Raw genomic sequence first — 21,019 nt, 5'->3', positions numbered from 1 at the left:
TCAATTGGGTTTAAATCAGGACTAAGGGTTGGCCACTGCATAACGTTGACACCGTTGTGCTGTAGGAAGTCGCGTGTAGCTCTGGCAGCATGGGCCCGGGTGTTATCAGGCTGGGAATGCTGTTCCGGTGACGTGCGAAATGTGGTATGATATTGGGTCTGAGAGCTTGGTCGATGTAGCGCACCGCTCTGATGCCGCCTCCTCTCCCTGGACCAAGGACCCACTCTCTGGTTCAGGCATATTCCACCCAATTGCATGATGCTTGCATCTCCCTATCAGTCTCTTTCCATAACACATTGGTCTGAGTAACGCCGGCAACGTCGTCGCCAGATTCCTGTTCTACCATCTGCAGTTGATGTGCAGTATCGACTCTCATCTGTGAACAGACACAGTTCTCCATTGCCTGTATCGCCAGTTTTGGTGTTGTAGGGCAAACTGTAGACGTTCACGCCGATGACGAGGGGTGAGGATAGGTCTACGGTAACGCTTAGGGCAATGGAGATTCCCGCTGTTAAGACGTCGGCGTACTGTATCAGTACTGATTGGTCTTCCGTGTGTTCCCATTGTCTGGCGTGCTGTTTCCGATGCCCGCATGAATGGATTCTGTACATGCTGTCGCACATCATGGCGGTCTTGTCTTGTGGTCACCCTTGGTCTGCCAGTACGAGGGCGATCATTTGCGGTGTTGGTGGCCCGGAAACGTTTCCGCAGCCTGCAAATGGTCCGAACGTTGACCTGGAAGTGATTGGCAACGGCTTGTGCAGTGTGGCCAGACTTAATTGCGCCTGGTTCCTTTGAGCTGTCGTGAGTCGCGGCATCCTGCTGACGTTGTAATGTGAATGTTTTAACCAGGTTTGGGGTGCATTTTATACGGTAGGTCCTTGTGAACAGCACGTGCAGCATGAGTTGCATGAAAAACATGGATAACACCGTGATCTCCGAGATCAGGTTGCGTTTTTGAGACCATTTCCTGGGTTCCATTTTGAGTTTGGTAAGGAATGTCTTTGCTCAGGTAAAGTTGGAGATGTGGTCAAAAATATACAATCAAAACATGAAATGAGTTTACAGTTATCCGTTTCTGCGAAGGAAAATTCCAAACTGACGTTTCCTTTGCTGCTTAGTATATATGCTTCAGTTAAAAACAAGTAGTACGTTTAAAGTTACTATAATTGTTTTGGGAATTACGTACCCTCTCAGGAAGACAATTATTTTACAGTATGTTAACCTCCTTCGATGATACAGTCACTAACAATATCAGTTGTTTTTATAAACTTCTAATCATAAAACATTTATCTATTTATACAACTGTAATCAAAACTTGATGATCATTAGCATTAGTAAAATGGTTCTGAACAGTTTTGACATTGAAATACTTATCTGTATCCCTTTTTTCTTTTAAAAAGTCAATGATTAAATGACAATTAACATTAGTGAGAAGGTCCTGAACTGTTTTGACATTGAAATACTTATCTGTATCCCTTATTTCTTTTAAAAAGTCAATGATTAAATGACAATTAACATTAGTGAGAAGGTCCTGAACTGTTTTGACATTGAAATACTTATCTGTATCCCTTTTTTCTTTTAAAAAGTCAATGATTAAATGACAATTAACATTAGTAAGAAGGTCCTGAACAGTTTTGACATTGAAATACTAATCTGTACCCCTTGTTTCTTTTAAAAGTCAATGATTAAATGACAATTAACATTAGTAAGAAGGTCCTGAACTGTTTTGACATTGAAATACTTATCTGTATCCCTTATTTCTTTTAAAAAGTCAATGATTAAATGACAATTAACATTAGTGAGAAGGTCCTGAACTGTTTTGACATTGAAATACTTATCCCATGTGATGGACAAATGGTTACTATTAGAGGTATTTATTAATCCCCGATAAATGATGCCGAAGTATGCATATCCTTTTTATGATATTGAGGTCAGTGGTAGTATAGCAACTATTTGTTAGATTTTAATGCAGCAATAGTTAAAGAAACTGGCAATAGCATAGTGACATACAATGACTCCTGTTCTGACGTAAGAAATGACAATACAAAATAACTATTTTTTCATGATGTTTTTCCTGTTATCTCTCATCGTGTCCAGTTTGTAGTACACTTGAAGTCTGAACATATGATGGTGTTCAAACCGTACAATCACATCACAACTGTTTCAGTTAAAGGTATTCCGTTATAAACGCCTTCATTATAAACGCCTTTATTAACAGCTTTTTTCAGTGAAGGTGAAGCACGGCAACACGTGGGCTCAGTTGTTACATGTACCAAATTGTCGCAGCGCACATTGTGTCAGGACCGGACGCGAGAAGTTGGACCGTCGCGAGAGTCTGTCGCCCTTCGGAACAAAAAGATCGCCCATTATGAAACTATATGAAAATCCTAACACTGACTGACTGACTGAGTTTGGTTTTACGCCGCTTTTAGCAATATTCCAGCAATATCACGGCGGGGGACACCAGAAATGGGCTTCACTCATTGTACCCATGTGGGGATTCGAACCCGGGTCTTCGGCGTGACGAGCCAACGCTTTAACCGCTAGACTACCCCACCGCCCCGAAAAAAAAACACAAGAATCAAAGACGTTTTCGTATGTGTGTCACGTATTTGTGTGATTTGAATAACCTCTTTTCCCTCAAGCTTGCCCGGGTATATCCAACTGTGTAACACAGCGTTGTCGAACCTGTACAACATGCAAGTCGCGCTTGAAGGATGTTTTCTTCAGATTATCTGCAAACAAAAGAACATGTGACAGTGAGTTGATGTTTCAAACACATACAGTGTGCATTGAGTGACTGGTAAAAGCAGAATACACATTCTATGCTATGCTTATGTTAAACCCTCATAATTTCCGTAAGAATGCTTTGAGACAACATGAATAGATGAAAATATATCTGCGCTGAATGCCATGTAAAATATTTCATAAGGACCTTGATAGTTGTTAAGGTTAAGTCCAATGCAGTGCATGTTTTTGTGTATCGTCACAGGGTGCCCTGTCATTCCAAACTGTCAGACACAGCCTTGTCTGACCTGTGATGCTTGCATTCCACCCACTAAGAACAACGTCATCTTTAAACTATCTGGAGGGAAAACAATATGTGCACGTACGTTGCGACTTCTTAATTTTTCAAGTTAAAGAGTGCCATCAAGTCATCAATTCTCATTTCTGAACCTCCATATTGATATCCATGTGATAATGTGTATTAAAACATTTTGACACGAAGTACATCATGCGTGCTGATGGAATTTTGTTTAGCTTAAGGAATAGCATGTGATCTGATATCGTCCATTAACTGCCAATATGCTTTCCACTGATTTACCTATCTGACATAGAAATGCAATCTGTTTAAAATTTAGACCCTTGTGTATTGGCAACACATAAGAAACATCACCTTCCCAGAAGCAGAAGTTTAATCATGTGGACTACCTCTCTAAATCGAGTTGTTTCCTACTCACAAACTGTGACACAATTACCTTCCAAATCAGTCATGTCTGCTCAATGTCAGATAGATTTAATGTACTATAGGAACTCCTAGGACAAATCCACCCTGGAGAGGAAATTATTCTGGGATAAAAACACTCTCTTCAAGATACCATCAGTCAAGTAATTATCAGCAAGGTGACACCGTTGCATTGTGTGTATATGGGGTGTAGGTGCAAGTCGCGTTCACATCTTGATTAATCATATTTCTTTGGTATGACTTACATTTCTTTATTTCCATAACTTAATTAACCGAACATAAAGTCGCAATTCCCAAGGGGAAAATGAGTGAGTGAGACACAAATTAAACAAATCGAAACATGAGTCTCGTGAACCAATTCAGTTAATGACCTACTTTTGAGCCGTTCCGAATTTTTCCGTGTGAAAGTGAAAAGAGACACAACAAACGATTCTAGTTGCAGGACATTCCAATTCCTTGTTCATAAGAAAATGGTATTTACAAATAAATTCTAATTTTAAACATTAAAATATCGTATTTTATATTTTAAGGCGAGGTTTAGGCAGCATGACGTTAGCTAATACGTCACAGACTGCCCTTGACTCACTGGTTACACCTGTTCTTTGCGCTTATTTATTTTAACATAGTTAGTTTATTTTAACATACAACGTGATTACTTCTTTGAGTGGCGTTTTTAGAAGTTGGAAGTCAGATAGAACAAGTGTATTAATTATGGATGACATTATCTTGAATTCTAGAGCACGACATTTCGTGAGTGAGTTAAGGTTTGTAGTCACATCGGCAATATTTCAGTCACAAAGTGACTTTAACAAATTACAAATTCATAATAAATGCAATCAAATCATAAAATAACTGTCGACGAAGGACAGTAAAATAACTAGATCATCACAGAAAGAAAATTAAAACTGTAAAATTAAACGCAATACAACATTTAAAAATGGGCTAGAGATCACCAGCAACTAAAGGTAGATCACCGCATTAGGGACCATGGGGACTCACAGTACCTTTGCAACCTGCATGGGCGCTAGCTGGATTTACACCATGAGCCACTGGCGATGGTAGGAAATTTAGCCTAAATTAAAAGAACAGAAGTTCTACATTTAAAATGTGGTAAGTTCAAATTTACTTTAAATGTTTCGGGACAAAAAAATTACAGTACTTTAACCCCCTTTGAGGGTACAGCCACCAACAATCAAGTTACTAATCTAAACTACCAATCATTAAAATACATCAAACTACAGAACATATTAATCAAAATTCACCAATTAAATCAATTTCTTTAAAAGAAAATAATAATTAAATGAAAATTAACATTGGTAAAAAGATCCTTAACTGTTTTCACATTGAAATATTGATCCCTTATGATGTAGAATTCAACACAGTCAAGCAGGACATTTAGTTTTGATTTAGGACAATATATTAGTCTTGCATATTGGAAAGGGGGTATATTACAACTAACCATACTTGTTCAAGTGGACATGATTTCGTTGACCAATTCATTACTGAACAATGACAACAGAAACGAACTAAGAACAGAACCCTGTCGTACATCTATGGCAACTTCTTTGAAAGGCATTTTAGAAGTTGTAAAGATGAAACCAAGTTCTATGGATAGGCAACTTCTTTACTGCAATGAGTGCAACGTTTCGGCGTAGGTACAAACACCGTTATCAAGCAAAGTACTAACACCGTTATCATCACTTCCTTGATAACGGTGTTAGTACCTACATCGAACTGTCGCACTCATGCGGGTATGCGACGTAGGATACAGATAGAGATACATTGTGCAACGTTCCCATGTTCGAGGTTTTGCCTCATCACATACACCCTATGTTGCCTGATGTTGTGTCTAGTTCAATAGTTGTCCTTTGGTGCCAAAACAGAAGATTTGTGTGCTGCGCTATATTCATTATTAAATCGTCTAAGAAACTGTTCTTTATGTGTGAGTCAGTGAGTGAGTGAATGTGTGTGTATGTGTGTTTTGTAGTTAAGACAGACTGTTACAGAAAAAAAAAGCATGCGGCTTCAGCAACGTACTATGCGGGCACGCCACAGATGTCAGCAGAAAACGACAACTTTGTAATAATTACCGGAGTGTCCAACTTTTGTGTACAATACGTACGCAGAGTATCCAGGGTAAGAATGATGTCCACACAACTGGTGGCCTCCTTGTGACTTAAGATGTTATATGAGAGGAGAGGTACGAGTTAACTGCCCTTGAATTTGGTACGAGAAAGTTTGATAACTTAGATGGGATTGTAAGTGGCTGGCTCCTCGAAGGGTGTTGAAGTACTGTACAATGATTGTCCTCCGGAGACGGTACATGAGAACACATCATTCAAGGTATGCTTATTATTGCCAATATGTTAATCGTAGACTATTCGTTCTTCAGAATTGGCTTAACCTGGTGGAAATCGTCTGTAGCTGATGGTGTAAATCCTGCTAGGATCCGTGCAAAGGCCAACTGGATTAAAAATATATATTCGCAATCTGCTAATTTTGATATCCCAGCGAATGTGCATACCATTTTGATACTGATAACTGAAGTGATCATCTCACAGAAACATTTCGCATTCCAGGTTCTTGTCAGGATATGGGAAGTGCAGTTGAAATGTCCCTGCAGTGGCTTAGTCCAGACAAGGAGAGATGTGACCGTGAGTTTCATTATTAGAGCTAACTAAAACTTGTTAAAAATGTGCATAACCCTACAAATCAAGATCACCAATAAGTTGTTTGATAATGATTGACCTCACTCACATGGAGTCTCGAGTACTGAATTTCACAAAATCTTTACATATGCATCAGTTCTTAAGGATAACAAATATGTAAGCCAAACGTCCAATAAGAGATTATTTTGTTTGCTGATAATTCGATTATCATTACATTCTACCATTGCAGCAAGGTTTTAGGTTTGTTTTGGACCTTTTATGTATTCCAGTTGGATGATGATGTTAAAACATTACATATAAATCAATCAACAGAAATCATAACGAACATGAACTCCATCTGATGCTCATATGTCAAATGTATGTGTAGTATAATTGATGTTCACCCAATAAACAATACCACTCTATATATATTCCAGTCACCTGCTCATACGTGGACAACAGGTGGTGTTGGCCTGGCAACTGTTCCAGTGGTCTGATGACATCCTGCTCGTGTGAAAGTGGATTCAGGAAGTCAGGGAACTCCACCTGTGACAGTGAGTGTTTCACAATTTGAGAACTCATCACAGTTGAACCCCGTCCTCAGTAGATGGAGAGACGTGTATCACGATGCTGGTCCATGGTTTGCCTTTGAGATAATCTTAAAGTTGTAATTATTGAATTTGGTGACTAGCGATCAACTGGACTGCATTTCAAAAGCATTCCTCTAGCTCACAATTTGGGTGCTGCTTTCATTCATTGCCTTACCACTCCTCGTGTGATTTCAATAATAGTCGCTTAAACTGCATTATGCATATGTTTGCCTGTATCCACACAAACACTCAAATATGTTATGTTCTAGTTACCACAAAGGCGGATTTGCTCACTTGCAACGTTGGAATAGAAGACCACAGACATGAGGTCAGGAACAGTACCAGTATTGGCAACACCACAGACTGTTATTCACAGACAGACGTATATATCAACATACAACCTGAGTCAATGTCTTTCAGAATAAAAGCTGAGTTTCATAAAAAAATATTATCAACTCCGCCTGTATACATCAACAGAACCTATATCGGCGTCGTGGACAGTAACCTGACAGTTACAAGAAAAGATCTCTCAGGTAGAATGGACTATTGCATCCGATCAATATTGAGTGAGTGAGTGAGAGTGAGTTTAGTTTTTAGCTTTTAGCAATATTGCAGAATTATCACAGCGGGGGACACCAGAAATAGGCATCACATATTGTACCCATGTGGGGAATCTAACCTGGGTCTCCAGCGTGACGGGCGAACGCCTTAACACCGCCCCGAGGGAGTGAGATGTATTAAACACCTTTTTGAACGGTTAAAACGGGGTGATTCTTTGTTGCGGAAGGAGAGTGTGAAGTGATTCTTGCATGTTGCTTGAGAACGGGTTTGATGCATCAAACCCTGAAACATAATCAGTTCGAATTTGATTTTGATTTTGTTGTCTCGTCAGGATCATAAACTGTAAAAAACTGTGACCCTCTATCTAATGGAGGGTACATTTAACGTCACTTAACCATATTTGATTGAAAAAGGCGTTCATGATCTATTCTGAGTCAAAAAAGAAACTTCACATTCTTTCTTCAGGGCACTATAAAAGAATAAAGATGGTAAGATGGTTAAATTGTTAGTATTTCATTGCTGAGATCTGTGTGATGTACTCGATACACTGACAGTGACATAATCAGTTCCATTAGGCTACACCGCCGTTCCAAAACATGGTTATACAGAATGTCAAGTCACAAGAATAAAAATGCAAAATTTCTCAGTTCAATATCGTGTATGGCCGCCCCGCGCATTCACCACTGCCAAACACCTTCTCCTCATCAACTGCCTGATGCTTGTGATTACGTGGTTGGGGATTCTGCGCCATTGCTCTTGCAAGGCAGCGCCAAGTTCCTGCAAATTCTCAGGTTGGTTCCTAAGACCACGAAACCTTCTCCCAAGTGCATCCCAAACGTGCTCTATTGGATTAAGGTCAGGGGACCTCGATGGCCTTAATCCTTAATCCAAAACGTTGGCCAGTCCATGACGTTGATTCCAGCGTTTTGAAGTAAATTTCGTGTCAACATCACGGTATGCGGCCGAGCATTATCATGCTGGAACTGTAGACCTGGGCCATGAGCCGCCATGAAAGGAACGAGTTTAGGGGTGAGTACCTGGTCGCGGTAAGCAGCAGATGTGAGGTTTCCACGGATGACCAGAAGTCGGGAACGGTTGTTCCCACAGAAAGCACCCCAGACCATGCAACTTCCGCCCCTGAATCTGCCAATCACGATGTCGTCTCCAGACTCTATGCCTGCCGTCCGCGAATCTGAGGGTAAACCTGGATTCATCGCTAAAGATGACTCGATTCCAGTCTCTCTGGGTCAATAGGAGGTGACGTTCGGCCTACAGCAGACGTTGACGTTGATGAAACGGCGTCAATATTGGCCCACGATATGGACGTCGAGAATGGAGATTGGCAGCCCGCAACCGATTTCGAATGGTCTGTGAGGACAGTCGACCTCTAAAGATCTCAGCCCTGGTTCGTGTAGCCGGCAGAAATCTGTCACGTAGGTGACGTAGGACGATTTGACGGTCTTCTGCTCGTGACGTCACACGTGGACAACCCGACCTTTTGGCGATCAGAAGTGGTGCCAGTTTGTTGTAGACGACCTAGCAAGTCATACACAGTACGACGGCTGCATCCCATTGCTCTTGCGACGTCAATAACTGATCTTCCCGCTTGCAACATGCCAACGGCACGTTCACGTTGCACATTTGACAATCGTGGCATTTCAAGTACCGTTAGAACTGTGGTTTAAAAGTGTTTTTTTCAATTCTTGAGGCCCATGCAAACACGTGCATTTGAAGAAAACTTCGATGCGAAGATCACGTGATCGACTGCACGTGCAAAACCTGATTTGGCACTAACGTCATTTGCACGAGGAATGGATGGGTTTGAGTGGGTTTTGCTAACGTTTTTCTAGAGTCGAAAGATAGGGATCCCATTTCGGATACATAGATGTATCATCAGAGAAAAATTATTCATTATTTTTCAAATTACATTTTGTGAAGTTTCTCTTTGTCTAATGGGTCCTGAGTGGCTATTGTGATTCACCATCTTGAATGAAATAAAATATATTATGTTATGGCTTTCAAGCTAATTTGTTTACAACTGTATAATATATATACCTCAAGAAATGATTGCTAGTGATTCCACATGATTGACTAACCTACAGAAAATTAAATTCTTTTAATCTTTGTATTATTGTGGTGAGATCCCAATGTAGATTATAGTATAGATAAACAAGTCTTCATGCCAGCAAATTGAACATATTTGTCCCTCACTGGTGTCCCATTGTGCCGGGTAATTTAAGTCACTTTCCCATAATTATGTTCTCTTCCTCGGGAATTATGTTTATGTACCTGTCTTGGAAAGGTGATATTCGCCACAAAATCATATCAATATATTTTTTATGCTTCTAGATTGATCACTGGTGACGGCCCATGAGAGCATCCAATATAAAAATAACCCAAGCAGTTAGGTGTTTATCGAGAGTTTATCGAATAATTTGACAACATCAGAACCATTTCTTTATGAGTCACTTTTAATAAGTTACATTACTAGGTGGTCACAAAAAGGATATTTTCTTCTTGATCCCTGAAGGCGAGAGTGTCTCAATCAATATCTTTACATGTTGAAGGTAGACAACACATTTTATCTGCCACCACGTTGAGGGGAGGTGGCAACTGCAACAAGACCCTGTCGTCTTTAACACCTTCACCTCTTATTTCCTGTGACAGAGTACTGCTTGGTTCATCCTCCCTGCAAAATGGAGAATGGTAACTTGTGTAACTGTATGTTCATCTCCGCATAACTAAAGTTGATATTCACTAATGGTAAATAATTGTTTAATGTTCATTCATTTTGTTGTCATCTGTCCACTTATTGGATAACTGATGCAGATAAATCGAATATACAGATACTATCACACGTTCTCAGATACATAATCATCATTAAACGTGTCATGTAAATAAAAAACAACACATTTGAAATTATACTTTCAGGTTATGTGGTCTAATTAAGGTCTTTTCTGGGGGTTCATTTGATTACAAAAACTTCAAAGGAGACATCGTTGGCAACAAGAGATTTACACCGCTTCCCGAAAGCAAGATCATCTGCTTTAGATACGACAATGCTGTCCCAGTTCACTGTACAACAGATCCAAGATTTCCATGTTCCTCTGACAGCCCCATGCGCCTATCCACAAGAGCAACTAAATACCCTAACATCACTGTTGGTGTGTCAGGCTGGGTAGACCCCTATCCTGAGTCTGGAAAACAGGAACAAGCCTCAGGAATAAAGTATTTTAGGATGGATATTTATGGTATGAAACACCTTGGCCCTGATACGCTGGATGTGGACCATGGCAACCATGTGTTCAAATCAAGCCAGCTGACCGGAAACAGTGTGAACATCACAGTCTCACTCCCATCAGAGCCTGCCATGTATGTTACATATGTGGAAGTCCACGATGTTGCTGGAAATGTCAGATTTGCACGACGTTTTCTGCTGTACGATAATTCATCTAAACTTGAGGTTAGGACATCTCGAGTATTGAGGGTCATATCTGCGTCAAAGGATACTACATATACTTGGCAAATTCACCATGGGAACATTCAGTTAGACTGGAATGAACGTTATCATAATGATTATTACATAAACAATAACTATTTTTGCCAAGTGAAAGAAGACACAGGCAATGGTATATCAGGTGTATATGATCAAGTAACGGGCATTTTACCTGTCACCGGTACTGTGAGTACCAATGGCATCACAAGTTTCAAGTACAAATGGAGTCTCAACAATGGTTCAAAAACGTCATGGGAATCAGTTCCAGATTTTACCAACCAATCTCTGAGCCTTGGTCTGAATCTAACGGATGGTGAATCATATGAAATCTGGATTGAAGCCCAGGACATAATGATGAACACCATTGTGGAGTCAGTAGTTGTGCACATAGACAGGAGTGTGGCTGACATCGCTGATACCTGGCTAGTTAGAGATGGAACGAGTCAGGTATATGTTCACAACAACACCGATCTCTCTACGATGGTTCTTCAGTTTCGAGCTTGGGATGTCCACAGTGGGATCACATCTGTGTTGTGGGCGCTTGGAACAACTGATGCGGCCTCAGATCTCGGAAACGGTGCACTTCCTGTCCGGAAAGTCGATGCTCTGGTAATACCCAGTTGAATTTGGAAACAAATGGAGTGTTGGAACATTTATTTATTTCATATTGGGATTTATGATAATCGTATTTTGAGTTTGCTTTATATTATGAAAGGAAAATCGCTTTATTTGGATATTTCATGCATGTAAGGAGATCTGATGTGTTAATGAAAATGGGCAATCGTTTTTGTCTAGCTTTGAACATTACTCTCAATGCATATAAAATCGCATGAGAAATGTTAGTCCAGGATACACTGATTTGTTTACTTATTGGACAACTACCATCTGATGTTCGAATGCATCTATTCCCATTACTGCCAAATACATTGCATGTGTTTATACAAAAAGGTAAATTCATTTCTTAGTTAATAAAACTGAACCAGAGTTGGTACTGGAATTGTGTGCAGGGTTTTAGTAAACGAAATTCACCAGCATCACAATCCGTGATAGCTCCATCATGTCCGTTATAATGAATATGTCCTACAGGTTTCACGTTTAAGAAAATATTTGTTTCTTTTCAGGTTAGGTGTCCACGAGGGCCGGATTGTTACTGTCCATCTGTTGGGCCCTGTGAATTCCAGAACTATACACTGGACCTTGGCAAGACTTTTCTTAAAGCCAATAACACGAACACGGGTCAACACAACAGAGAGTATTACTTCACCCTCTTCATAACTAATGGGGCCATGCTGAAGAGCTTTGCTCACCTGGATGTGCTGGTTGATGAGTCTCCTCCTGTAGTTGGCATCGTTCAAGAAGGGAGCATCGATGGTCCAGACATAGATTACACCAGTGAAGGGCATGTACTGATCAGCTGGCGAGGTTTTATTGACCATGAGAGTGGTATCCGATATTACATCGTAGGCTTAGCAGACAAGTGTCTTAGTATTGATGAACTGAAGCAAGAAAACACCAGCCATGTCATCATTCGAAAGGCAACAGCAGAAAGTTTATCACTAGTTTTCCCTAAAGAAGGTAGATACTTTACTTCACTTGTTGCTGTCAACAATGCTTTAGAGCCTTCTGATGTTATCTGCTCAGATGGTATTACATTTGATCTCTCCCCACCAATCATTGAAAACATTAACCTCCACCAGGCATCTGCTTTATCTAGTCTCCAATGCGTATTTGATCAACCATGGCTAATCAACTCTAATATGACAATGGCTAGGCTTCCAATGGTGTCGGTGTGTCAGGAAAGATGTCTTAACAACCCAGACATGAATCTGCGTTTTCCCATGGTATATAGAAGTTACATAGACAACGAGACAGCTGATAGCCTGTGTAGGAATCTACCGTATCTGAATGAGACTGTAATTTATGTGCCGTTTCACAAAATTGTTCTGAACTGGAGTCTTATTGAAATCGAAAGCCAAATTCGCGATTCCTTCGTAGGGTTTGGGTATGACGCGTCAACATACAACAAGCCAGACCTAGCCAGTTATAGACCTACCCATAGGAAGACAAGTTTTCACAGTCATGAAACTGGTTTTGATGGTAGGACAGAGTTTTACATATTCATCAAGACAGAAAACAAGGCTGGCGTCTCATCAGTGGCAACCCTTGGTCCTGTGATGATAGATGACACTCCCCCAGACGTTCACGGGACACTAGTTCCAGAGATAGTTGGAGATCACATCAGAGTCACCTGGACCAATCACACATTCTCAGACCCTGAAGAAGTACATCAGCAGTTCACTGTTACATACCGGGCGGGTAAGTCTCAGTTGCAAGGTGAACGTATATATCTTTAATGAATTTTTTTAAATACTTTTGCCTTCATCATTTCTGTTTTGCCTGATGCATTGACATAATAATACCTTTGTTAGCAATATGTTATCTGTATATTAGCATTGCCTTTAATCTGACACCTTACGGAGGCATGCACCTAAAACTTAAGTGTGACCTTGAACAACACAATATATATATGCCCATTTCTTTCAATTTTGAAAACACTGAGCAGTAATGTGCAATTTAGGGGGTTGTAGGACTGAAGCATGATGTAGATTTATCCAAAATAATTATTGAAAACAAAACACACACTTAGATCATCTGAACTGAGAGGCAGTAAATGTACTAGATCTGTAGATTATATATAGATTAAGTACTTTGATAAGTCAAGGTGAGTTTTAATGGCATCTTGCCACTGATAGTAATGACTTTTGCCATCTGCACTCAAATGTTTAAAATAGCTGATAAACGTACTCCGTTACAATTAATGGACATGTTTCGACATAGATTGCAATGTCGTTGTCAAGCAAGTGGTACTTGGGAAGTAATATGGGTGATATACATATATATATACATGAGATGTTTGTACAATGGATGAGGGATGAGGAGGAACAACTCATTTTCGCCTCATCCCTCAACGACATTACAATCTATGTCGAAACGTCGCCTATAATAAAATAAAGAAGTTGTATATCCATAAAAATAGTCCTAGTTCTTCACCTTCCCAACTTCTAGAATGCCTATCAAAGAAGAAAACATTAATATCTGCCGTATTTTCCCCTGTAAGCAACCATGCTATGCTGTATAGTTGATAACTAGTTGAAGTTGTTCTATGATGTGTTACAGTAATGGACGAAGACTATGTTACACCAATACTGCAGACTCCTTCTGGGGCAAGTGAGGTGTGTAAAGCTGAGGGACATGCTGGCTGCATCCAGTATCCAATGGTCCTTCTGCAGCGTCAGGACTCAGAACTTGGAAAACGATGTCTCTTTGAGTTGTATGTTTACAATTCAGCAGGCCACTTCACTACTGTAAGAACAGAGTCGATCCGTCTTCCGTCACTATTCCCTCCTGGTCCAGCTCTGGTCGTGGATGTAGATCCTTCAGATGTAAACTCCTTGACAGACGTGGACTTCCACCAGCAGTATTCAGCTTGTGCCCGCTGGTCTGGATTCAAACATCACAGAAACGTTACTTTTGAGATAGGCATCGGGTCAGCAGCGGGTATGGATGACGTAGCAACGTTTACCGGTGTCACTGGGACGGATATACAAACAGCTTGTATCAAGTCACCAGCTCTCTCGACGTTTATCAAGTACTTTACATCTATTCGGGCGAAGTGTTCGGGTGGAGAGACTGTTTCGTCGTCAGATGGATTTATGATTGTGGCAGATGTACCTCATTCCATCTCTGTCCATGATGGCCCAATATGTGAACTAAATGATGAAAGGCTGATTAACTTTCTTGATTTACATAACTTTTCTCACAGTATGAGCGTTAACGTTACATTCGACAATCCACTGCATCTTGGACACCACTACAGTGCTGTAGTCAGAAACATCACAACATTTGACGGCTTCTCATTTCTGTCAGATGATTTATTCACCACTGGAAGCAACATGGTAGATAATTCAACTTATCATTTAGAGTTTTTTCCTCTTACAACAAATCCAAATTTCCAGTTAAGGTTCGCAAAAGGAAGTATTTACAACATTGAAGTGTACAGATGTGTTCAAGATGTTGACTATCAGGTTTCAACGACATCCTACAAATTACACTGGGAGGGCAATAGTGAACACACGCATTTTGTCACCAATTACCATCTCCGGTTACTGGAAAGGACATGTAACAACGAATCTTCGGAAGCATGTGTCAGAATCATCAGCGATACAACGGTTAAAGCAGGAAGAGGCACAGCACACTCTATAAACAATCTCAATTTAAAAACAGGACACCATTATTGGGCTTCTATATCGCCTTGCTATGGACACACCTGTATCGCAGGACAGTTGTCTGATGGCGTGATAATATCTAGAATTCCAGAGATTTGGAATATCGTTTCTGTCATTCAAGATGAAACTGGAGACTGTACAAACATATCTGTTGAAGTAGAAAGTATTGACTGTGGAGAGTCCTTAAAGATATCTGGGAGCTGCATCATTCAATGGGCAATCGTCAAGTCCGAATCAGATATCAGCCCGGTGACAACGTGGATACAAGAACATCCTGGCTCTTGCAATGTCAAGGTGAAAAAATGTTGATGATGAGTCTGATGATATCAGTAAGATATAACTACTAATAAATATAGTTACTATCAAAACAATGTACGATATATATTAATGAGTGAGTGAGTTAAGATTTAAAGTCATATCGGCAGTATTGCAGCCATATCGATATATCAATGAACCACTTGACAAAACTTCATATTCTATGATTGTGTGAAATATATCGTAAGTCATATTTCCTTAGGAAAGCAAATTGTTTTATTGAATATTTGAATAGGTATTTGTTCTGATTTCAGACCTCCAGATGCCTGATCCTTCCAATCCACTCCTACCAAAAACTGTTCACATGTGTACGAGTCTTCTGTCCATCTGGGCAATTTGGTTCCAAATGTGCCGAGCTGACATTGAATCCATACGCTACGTCGTATAGTAAGCATGCACTGTTTGAGCTGCCTGCAGATGACAAGCGACTGGCCAATATTGAAGATATTCTCCACAGTGAACGACTTGGCACAAGACTAAAACTGCTACATGAGCTGGATGTTGACTTCATCAACAGCAGCAGTAGAGTGAGTGCTGTCATCACCAATACAGCTGGCCGCAACGTCACATGGTTCATCATGAGGGGAATCCAACAGGTTCCGGTGTATGACTGTGATTCGGATATATCTTGTTTGACATGGAAATTTACACGAACTGGATTTGTCAGGTTTGGTAGGATTGACTTTGACGATTCCGATTCCTATTACATATGTGCCAATGTCAGTGAAAATGCAAAAGGTATTTCACCATTTTGGAAATGGATTTGTGGTGGACAAGACTCCCCCTGTTGGAGGTTCCGTCAGTGTAACTAACGCAGTATCTGGCTACATCACCGATCCCTCAAGGATGGTCATTACATGGTCCGGGTTCTCTGACAAGCAGCCACATGGAGTTACATATGCCCACGCAATCAAGTCATACTCCATTGCTATCGGTATGAAGCTGTTTTGAACATACAGAGTAGAGAGAATGTAACAAATAAGATAGCAAAGTTCTACACATATTTTCTCTTGTACATTACATTTCAACCTTATGTTTGAAGGGAACTATCCTTGTGGTCAAAATGTCATGGCATGGACAAAGATTGGCGAACGTACGTCGTTTCAAGCTGAGGGGCTCTCCATCAAGACTGGAGAAGTGTACTATGTCGCAATCAAAGGTGATTAAATTGAAGGAAACAAACTCAGCAAAATCATGTTCATAATCACATGAGCTAAATCCAACTATATCATGAACATGTGTTATTGACTGAATATGAACTTGTGATGATGACACATCTTAGGGAAAACAAGCTAACAGTAAAAGGATATTAAAATTCAGCTTGGTGATGGTAATACATAAACTTGTCTAATCAGTGGCATTTGAAAGGAACATTGTTTTTAATTGTGTATACAGAAAATTGCCTCAACCAGTTTGATATTTTTCAGCTGAAGATCATGTTGGTCATACGACAAAGAGTATTTCTCCTGAAGTAGTAGGCGATCTTACCCCACCTGTCTGCGGTGAGATTCAGGTTGAAGGACTGTACCCGCACAAGAAGGTTTTGAGGACAAAGACACTTCGCATCCAGTGGAGAGATATCCTCGACCCCGAAAGTGGCATCGAGTCCTACCATCTGAATATTTTCACATCCGTCAACATAGGAGCGCCACCTCTACGTTTTGGAACAGGAACAAAATCTACAATTTTTGTCATTAATGATACATTTATTGAAGGGCATGCCTATGAAATCAGAATTCAGGTAAACACAAGGAAGAATTAAATAAGCAATAATTGTTGTGTTTGCTTCTTGTTACACAAGTACATATATGTTCCTCACCCTTTGAATTCTAGGCCACCAACAACGCCCAGCTTCGGTCTCTGTGCATAGCCAAGTCATTCACCATTGACAACTCCCAACCATATGCTGGTATTGTTCGAGATGGTTATGTTGGAAGTAAGGTGAGGGTGGTTTTAGTCTGTATACTGTCATTTATATTAAATTATAACCCATCTCCACTGACAATTATCGAGGTGGTTTTGGCACGCATTTTACTTGTTGTTTGAGTACTTTACCTTCATTGATGGAGATTTAGCGTCACCTAAACGTGCTTGTTCAACATAATTTTATTTTGCTTTTTGTTACAGTATTATTTATGTCTTTGGGTTTGGTGCTTGTTGATTCTTCCTGGAAGGCAGGTCTTTGAATCCACATTGGTTTATGCAAACTATATAATTCTAACAAACTGATCATTTGTCTTTTACCTAAGGATGAGGTGGACTATCAAACCAGCACAACTGGGCTAGGCTGTCATTGGACTGGGTTTCACGACCCTCACTCTGGGATACAAGGCTACAGCATAGGACTTGGGACTTTACCAGGCATTTTGGACGTCAAACCTCTCCTGGCTGTTGGACTGCGGACAAGTAACTATGGAGCAATTTAAGTGTTAACTGAGGACATCCACAAACCTTTAGTTTTGCAATATTATAGCAAAGTGTCAACGGGAGCACCGGTCATTGGCTTCACACACTGTACCCTTTTGGGGAATCGAATCCAGGATTACCGTGGGATGAGTTAAAGCTTTCATAACTTGGCTACCTACACATGGAATCTCTAATGTGTGTGAACATGTTTCAGATCATAACTGGACACATGCCTTCATCCCTGGAGTGAAGTATTACAGCACAGTCGAGGCGTGTAACAATGCAGGGCTCTGTGTCACTACATCTTCAGATGGTGTCGTTATGGATGGATCCGCTCCTGCAGCTGGTGTTGTTACTGTTGGTCACACTGACACTCATAACAAATACCACGGTCACAGGTGACTGATTTCTGAAACATTTTAGTTTATTTTGTGTCTTTTGACATTTGCAAATAATATAAAGACTGCTTAACTCTCATTGCTTAACTATATTTATTAACATAAGTATGCGGTTTATACACAATAGCAATTATGAGTGGCATACGTTTCGCCAATGCAAATACTTTGTTTATGAATTTATATACATTTATTGTTCAATGCCATTCGTCCATTGCAGATCATATGTCCACAGTAAATGGGTTGGTTTCGAGGATGCTGAGACAGGAATCCACCATTTTGAGTGCTGTATTGGGCAGAGATCGGGTTCTTGTGACATAATGAATTTCACCAACACTGCCCTCTCCGATTCTTACTTGGCAAGTGGGCTGCACCTACCACTCTCTGTTTCTCTGTTTGTGACAGTACGAGCATACAACCCTGTAGGTCTGTTTGTCGAAGCTGTCTCCCCCAGTTTTGAAGTTGATGACACTGCACCAGTAGTCGTCGATAGACCAGTGTTCATATCAACATTACCAGATGGTCCCGAAAACATCCCCATACAGTGGGATAACAGTGTCCTGTATTCACGGTGGAAGTTTGTTGATAATGGGAGTCCAATACATGAGCACATACTTAGCTTTAAAACTCACCACGAGTCAGCCGTAGCAGTAGAACAGATTACCTTAGGACCACAGAACTCGTACTTACTGATTCTGCCGAAGGAAAACGCGACTTAGGAATGGAGACAAATACCAACTGTCGGTGACTTCCTGCAACCGTGCAGGCTTGTGTACAACGTCACACAGCAACAACATTCTGATTGATTCTACTTCTCCAATAGTGGAGGCTTTAAGCCACCATTAACGTGGCAAACTATTAGTGTCAATGGATCTGAACTAACATTTGTCAATCTTACCTGGTATGGGTTTTCAGATGCAGAATCAAACATTTCCCTGCTATCATTTAAATGTTGGAACGTCGTATGAAGGTGGCGAACTAACAAATGGTACGGTTACAGTCAAGCATGACCCATCTGTGAAGGATCAGTCAAGCACAATACAGCTAACACAGTTACTTGGTGGAGGGGAAATCATTTTATCTATTTGGGCTGAGAATGATGCACATCTTCTGAGTCCTGTTGGTAAAGTTACCGTCTCAGTTGTAGCAACCGATCACAAGAGGAGACGCGAGGGAACACTGGAACTACAGCGTCACTCCTGTGACACTCACTACTGTACTGATGACTGTACATGTGCAGTGGTTGGGCGGAAGTGTAATCCACCTTCCACACCCGTTACATGTCGTGATATGTCAAATGTCACCTCACACAGGCTTGTGGATGTCCAGATATATCCAAGAGCCCATAACCAGTCGGGCCTGTACATTACGCCTTCTCTGTCTTGTATTGCCGGGTATTGGGAGATGGATACAACATACGACATTCAGCGATATGAGTGGAGCATGGGGCTGCTTAACGAGCCTTTTGGAGCTGGAATATTTAAGACTAGTGAAGAAAGTTTCTGGTATGATGTAGGAAAGAGGACTGAGATAGTCCACTGTCTGCCATATGGCCGAGCCCCTAGAACACGGAGACGACTTCTATGTTATCTACATCAGAGCTTGGTACTCTGGGATTCTGAATACAGAGTTTTCACATCCCCAAGTATATAAGAGTCGACCATACACCACCTTCTGTGAGAAGAGTCGAGCACTCAAGGATTCAGATTCAACATGCAGCCGAGACTTTGACGTCTTCGACAGCAATCATTGAATTGACATAACTACTTGTTGGCAAGGACTGTTCCAGGAAACACAGACAAGCATTGAAGAATACATAATCTGGGCTGGCGTTACAAGATATGGTAAGTGACTCATCTCAACACATGATTCATATGCTTATCTCAGTAGTCAATCGATATGGTCAAGGCATATATATATATATAAATATATAAAATATAAATATGTCGACAGGCGAATTAGGTCAGAATTGAGACGAACAATCCGTTGACAAAGACAAGAAGAGAATACGTTTCGTACAAACGTTTTCATTCTATTATAAATTCACATGATCATCTTTTGTCATTACAACTGACTGACTGACTGAGTTTAGTTTTACGCCGCATTTAGCAATATTCCAGCAACATCACGGCGGGGAACATCAGAAATGGGCTTCACACATTGTACCCATGTGAGGATTCGAACCTGGTCTTCGGCGTGACGAGCCAACGCTTTAACCACTAGGCTACCCCACCGCCCCTTTCGTCATTACAAAATATGACAGGTGATTCATCTCCACATATGAGTCATATGTTCATGTCTCTATTTGTTTAATATAGATATGTTAGTGTTAGATATAAAATATTGGGGAGTAAATTCACATGATCATGTTTTGTGTTCATGCCATAGCATTATATTATAATGTGTTGGGTTTTTTCAGGTCTCAGACCTTGTTGCCATATCAGAGTGCAGGACTGACTACAAACATCTCCCTCTACCAGTGGTAAATATGACTCATGGCACCAAGTATTATGTTGGCATTCGCGCCATCAACTCCTTGAACATGTCCGCCACTGTCATCTCAGATGGATTTGTGATGATGCAGACATTCCAGTTGGTGGAAATGTGTTCAACACTGAACATCAATCAAAGTAGATTAACTGAGTCTGATAACACATCCTTCGAAAAGTCTCATGGCACGGATTCCAGGATCACCACTCCAGTGTGAAGCAATATCATGTTTACCTGAGGGAAGACAACTCATCACATACTGTTACTAACACCACGGCGACACCCCAGGAACTCAGTTCCCTTTGATGACTTGAACCTAGACCATGGGCAATACATTACATGGTGTCTGTAGTGGCAGAAGAC

The 21,019-nt window shown here is 40.6% G+C and overlaps 1 protein-coding gene and 1 long non-coding RNA gene across 2 annotated transcripts; both read left to right on the top strand.

The window, feature by feature from the left end:
• The first annotated feature begins 2,646 nt into the window (after positions 1-2,646).
• On the top strand, positions 2,647-7,111 carry LOC124277118. Its single transcript, XR_006898748.1, has 5 exons — positions 2,647-2,762; positions 2,996-3,112; positions 6,049-6,123; positions 6,555-6,671; positions 6,977-7,111. It is a non-coding gene; the product is annotated as an uncharacterized LOC124277118 (long non-coding RNA).
• Positions 7,112-7,163: 52 nt separating this feature from the next.
• Positions 7,164-20,873, top strand: LOC124277108. The gene is given in 14 exon segments (XM_046712769.1): positions 7,164-7,240; positions 9,836-9,974; positions 10,200-11,373; positions 11,886-13,080; positions 13,942-14,492; positions 15,620-15,961; positions 16,104-16,299; positions 16,793-17,106; positions 17,199-17,301; positions 17,986-18,169; positions 18,387-18,875; positions 18,877-18,988; positions 19,082-19,771; positions 20,586-20,873. Coding segments are annotated over 12 exon segments (5,451 nt in total). The 5' UTR covers positions 7,164-7,240; positions 9,836-9,974; positions 10,200-10,386.
• The last annotated feature ends 146 nt before the right edge of the window (positions 20,874-21,019 follow it).

This window comes from Haliotis rubra, unplaced genomic scaffold, assembly GCF_003918875.1.
Source record: "Haliotis rubra isolate DU_JTF1 unplaced genomic scaffold, ASM391887v1 Scf1056, whole genome shotgun sequence".
NCBI classification, from domain to species: domain Eukaryota; kingdom Metazoa; phylum Mollusca; class Gastropoda; order Lepetellida; family Haliotidae; genus Haliotis; species Haliotis rubra.
Note: the sequence above shows the minus strand (reverse complement) of the source record. Positions and strands in the feature narration are given on the sequence as shown.